The following is a 4,933-nucleotide window of genomic DNA, read 5'->3' as shown; positions in this document are numbered from 1 at the left end:
CTTAAACTTCAAATTAATTTTTATTTTCATTTTTGAGAAGCATCTAATATTAATAGAAAGTTTTAATTTTTATCATTACAAAACCGTTTTTATTAACAGTTCTTGCGCAACTTATCGCTGTTATGTTATTTTCACATTTTTAACAGCGCAAAGTTATTAACAGCAAGTCAAAATAAGGCTGTTAACAGCTCAAAATGATTAATAGAAAGTCATAATTAGGCAAATAAACATTTGGAAAAATATTGAAAAATAAAGTATGGTAGACAATTGATTAATTGTAATATGTTTGGAATTTCTACCATTAAATTGTCGGAATTGCAGTGAAATCGTTTTGTGGAATACACAACTAAATGTTGACTCTATGCAAGTGAGAATTGTGTGTGCGTGTTTTTATATGTATTTACATATGCATGCAGAAAGAGAGTTAATATCATTGATACACTTGGACGCATTCTTATGCCAAAAGCACACACACACACACACGCACACACACACACATACCCTTACACACATGTGACCATTTAATTTTATTTAACACGAGCTCGTACACACACGTTTGTACCAGATGAAATATCGACAATTGAACAAACTTGCTCATTGGCATTCAATATTCACCCTTCAAAATGTTGTCCAAATTATTCTGAGCTAACGAAATTTACAATAGTTTTTGACATCAAATCAAAAGAAAAGAAATTACCATAGGCAATGTTTGCTTTTCAGATATTGGCAGACAAGCATATCATTATTTTGACAATATTTGTAATTAGAATTGATACTTCAAACGAGCTATTAAATATAAAAATATTAAAAATATTCATGACATTGCAATTACCTGCCGCTGACTGTTAAAATTGTGATTTGATTTCCTTTACAGTTTCTCGTCATCTTCATTATGCATTCAAGTTCCATTAAACAATTTGTGCAACAGTTTTAAACCAGGTGACACTGAGCACATAAAGCATAATTTTATTTATATTTAAATCAGATGGCGGCAAGTATTCATGTGAATGTCAGCTTAAAGTATTAAAAATTGTTTATTGTTATACCCTGCACTCAATACACTTTGCCAATGGGGGTTTAATGTAGTTAAGCAGATGTAAAAAAATGTAGGTCCTACAGTCAATATTTTATGAACTCAAAAAATTACACTTGTTATATTAAAAAATACCTCGATTTTTCTTGAGTTTTAATTGTGAAAATCATATTTACAAATTTGTGATTTCATCAGTTCTCAACTGACATTATTTTTGTTAGTATAAAATCATAAAATAAAAATATATTTTCAGAAAGTAATTTTCTTTTCTTTTATATTAAAATATATAAAAATTTGACAAATCTTGAGTTTTAACTGTGAAAATCCTTTTTACAAACTTGTGATTTCATCAGATCTCATTTGACATTATTTTTGTAACTATAAAATCATAAAATAAAAATATATTTTCAGAAAGTCACTTTTTTTCCTATTATATATTATATTAAAAAATATTTAAATTTGCCAATTCTTGAGTTTTAATTGTGAAAATCATTTTTACAAATTTGTGATTTCATGAGTTCTTATCTGACATTATTTTTGTAACTATAAAATCATAAAATAAAAATATATCTTCAGAAAGTTACTTCTTTCCTTTTCTTTTATAAAATATTTAAATTTGCCAAATCTTGAGTTTTAATTGTGGAAATCATTTTTAACAAATTTCAATTATATCAGTTCTCATCTGACTTTATTTTTGTAACTATAGAATCATAAATAAAATACATATATATTATCAGAAAGTCACTTTTGTTCCGTTTATATTAAGAAATATTTAAGCTTGCCAAAACTTGAGTTTTAATATTAGAAATCATTTTTACAAATTTGTGATTTTGATCAGTTTATATCTGACTTTATATTTGTAACTATAAAATAAAAAAAAAAAAATAAAAATCAATAAAATGAATTTAAATTAACCCAATAGATAAACTTAAAAGTAACCGAACACCAAATATAAATCTGATTCAATCATTGTTTTTGTTTTCATTAATTATAATTTATTAATGAATTATTTTATTGAAGCAATTCAATGGTCTTGAAATAGTAATTTAACAATTGATAATGCCATATACTATAGTGTCAAATATAGTTAAGCTTAAAATAGTCAAAAGCTATAGATAATAACTGTGATAAGTAGACACAGCGATAGAGTTAGTGTTAATAGTAATGGTAATGGTAATGGAAATGAAATTAGTCATATAGAATAGTGAAACATCGTAAATCTGGCTGTCTGTAGATAAGATAGTTACTTAAAATATATAATAAACTAGTACTATTATTATCTTGTAAGTTAAGTATGCAATCACCTTGTAAATAACGTTGGCATCGAGAGCTTTGCAATGTTTATAAAAGACGATGGTTATTCTTAGCTGGATTTCAGTTGTGGCCAAGATGAATAACCAATTGCAGTGCGCTGTTGCCATAGTTTTGCTCCTGGCTGTCGCTTGCCGAGGAACAACTGTGCGAAAAGAGACATTCAATCTATCTGGTCGTGTGGTTGGTGGCGTGGATGCATCTCGGGCACAGTTCCCCCACCAGATATCGTTGCGTAATCGAGGCTCACATAGCTGCGGAGGTTCTATAATCTCTCGCAATTGGGTGTTAACTGCGGCTCACTGTGTCACCTACGAGAAAGACGGAGTGAACGTTGTCTATCCGGCAAGTCAGATGAGCATTCGTGCCGGCAGCAATGATAGATTCAGTGGCGGCATTCTGCTCAACATTGCGGAGATCATTGCCCACGAGAATTATGGCGACTTCCTGAACGATGTGGCGCTGCTTCGTGTGGAGACTCCCTTCATCTACTCGAACAGCATTCGGCCAATTGCATTGCCCACTCAAAACACACCTGCTGGCGTTGACATCATCATCTCTGGCTGGGGTCGTCTGACCCATGGCGGGGATCTGCCACGGTTTCTGCAGTGGAACACACTCAAGTCCCTGTCGCTGGAGGAGTGCGAGGAGCACATTGATTGGGGTGTTCCTAGTGCATTGTGCCTCATCCATGAGGCCGACAATGGTGCCTGCAATGGTGACTCCGGTGGACCAGCTCACTATAAGAATGAGCTGGTGGGCGTGGCCGGATTCGTTGTGGACGGCTGTGGCTCCACATATCCCGATGGATATGCTCGAGTTTATTACTTTATTGATTGGATTAAGAAACACTGCGATCTATAACTTAACTATTGAAATAAACGTAAATGAGTCTTAAAATGTGTCAAATACAATTATTACAATTTATTTGTGAGAAAAATCCGTCACTTCTGTTAAAGAGCGTGAAATATACCAACATTTTTTTTTAAGGGTAATCTATTCAATTTCACTATGATCTTCAAATTAATGATTTTTATTATTTTACTCATCAAAAATTGATTATTTTTGAGCAAAAAAAAAAAACTCAACAAATAATCATTATTTTATGAGTTTAATTATTTTACTCATCAAATAATGATTATTTTTGAGCAAATAAATAAAACTCAAAAAATAAACAATATAAATTTTTTATTATTTATTATTTTATTTCTGAGCAAAAAAATATAACTCAAGAAATGATCATTATTTTTGGGAAAAAAATAAAGAGCGTGAAATATACAAACGTTTTTTTTTTAAGGGTAATCTATGCAACTTTAAATTAATGATTTTCATTATTTTACTCATCAAATAATGATTATTTTAGAGCAAATAAATAAAACTCAAGAAATAATCATTATTTTATGAGTTTAATTATTTTACTCATCAAATAATGATTATTTTTGAGCAAATAAATAAAACTCAAAAAATAAACAATATTTATTTTTTATTATTTTATTTCTGAGCAAAAAAATGAAAACTCAAGAAATGATCATTATTTTTGGGAAAAAAATTATTAAACTCATAAAGTAATGATTATTTCTTAAGTTTTTTTTTTTTTTATTATTATTTCTGAGTCTTATTCTTTTGCTTACTAATAAAATGCAAGTTGTTATTTTGACTAGGAATATATGTAAATAAGCTTTGTTCAAATCCTTATAAATAGTCAAAATAACAACTTGAGTCATATCTTAATGAAAAATACTCAAGAAGTAATTATTATTTTATAAATTTTATTTTTTTGCTCAAAATAATGATTAATTTTGAAATTTATTTTTTTGCTCAAAAGTTATTATAAGTAGACTAATAAAAATCAAATATAATGCATTTCTTTTAATTTTTATAATAAAACTTTAAATGATTGCAGTCCCTGGCTTAAAGTGTACAAATAAAATGAATATTGACATTTTGCATGCTTACAATTCACAATAAATAGATATTAAAGGGGTTCTTAACAATTCACTTGATGGTGTTGATGGGTTTGATGGCTTTGGTGGTGCTGTGGTGCTGTTGGGTTGGTGGTGCTGGTGTTAGGCTTCGCTGACTGCCTCGTATTTTGCATATTTATCAGGCAATTTCACTCTAAATTTGCCAATTATGCGCATTTTTTTCAGCCTGACCCGAATTGACACCAATACACACATGGACACACACACACACACACTCGCTCACATGTTTGAATTGCCTTTTATGGGTTTGCCACATTGTCTCATAGCCATTATTGTTGTATCTATGTGTAATATGCCGAGAGCTGATCAATAAAAAACAATAAAACAAACAATGACATTAACTAATAAATATATAAAAATATTTTTTATAATATAACAATTAATATTATAATGACGTGCAATATATAATATTATTTAATGAATGTTTATAACATTTTTTTTAATGACATTCGAAGAACCTACAGTTCGACCCTCGTTTGATTATATTTTTTATTTTCTTTGTACTTTTCATATTGGCATAATTTATACTTTAGCAGCATTTTTATCGCTGCGCTCGGCACGAAATACAAAATACAAAATACAATAAACAATGAGAACTGAACAA

General features: G+C 29.4%; 1 protein-coding gene across 1 annotated transcript; it reads left to right on the top strand.

Annotated features, from left to right (window-relative positions):
* The first annotated feature begins 2,411 nt into the window (after window positions 1-2,411).
* Window positions 2,412-3,258, top strand: LOC117783006 (serine protease SP24D-like). Its single transcript, XM_034620133.1, has one exon. The coding sequence runs from the start codon at window positions 2,423-2,425 to the stop codon at window positions 3,206-3,208; it is 786 nt and encodes a 261-aa protein (XP_034476024.1). The 5' UTR covers window positions 2,412-2,422; the 3' UTR covers window positions 3,209-3,258.
* Window positions 3,259-4,933: the final 1,675 nt, after the last annotated feature.

Source organism: Drosophila innubila, chromosome X, assembly GCF_004354385.1.
Source record: "Drosophila innubila isolate TH190305 chromosome X, UK_Dinn_1.0, whole genome shotgun sequence".
NCBI classification, from domain to species: domain Eukaryota; kingdom Metazoa; phylum Arthropoda; class Insecta; order Diptera; family Drosophilidae; genus Drosophila; species Drosophila innubila.
Note: the sequence above shows the minus strand (reverse complement) of the source record. Positions and strands in the feature narration are given on the sequence as shown.

Bases quoted from the DNA above. Each gene is read 5' to 3' on its own strand.
- LOC117783006 (XM_034620133.1), top strand. From the start codon at position 2,423: ATGAATAACCAATTGCAGTGCGCTGTTGCCATAGTTTTGCTCCTGGCT.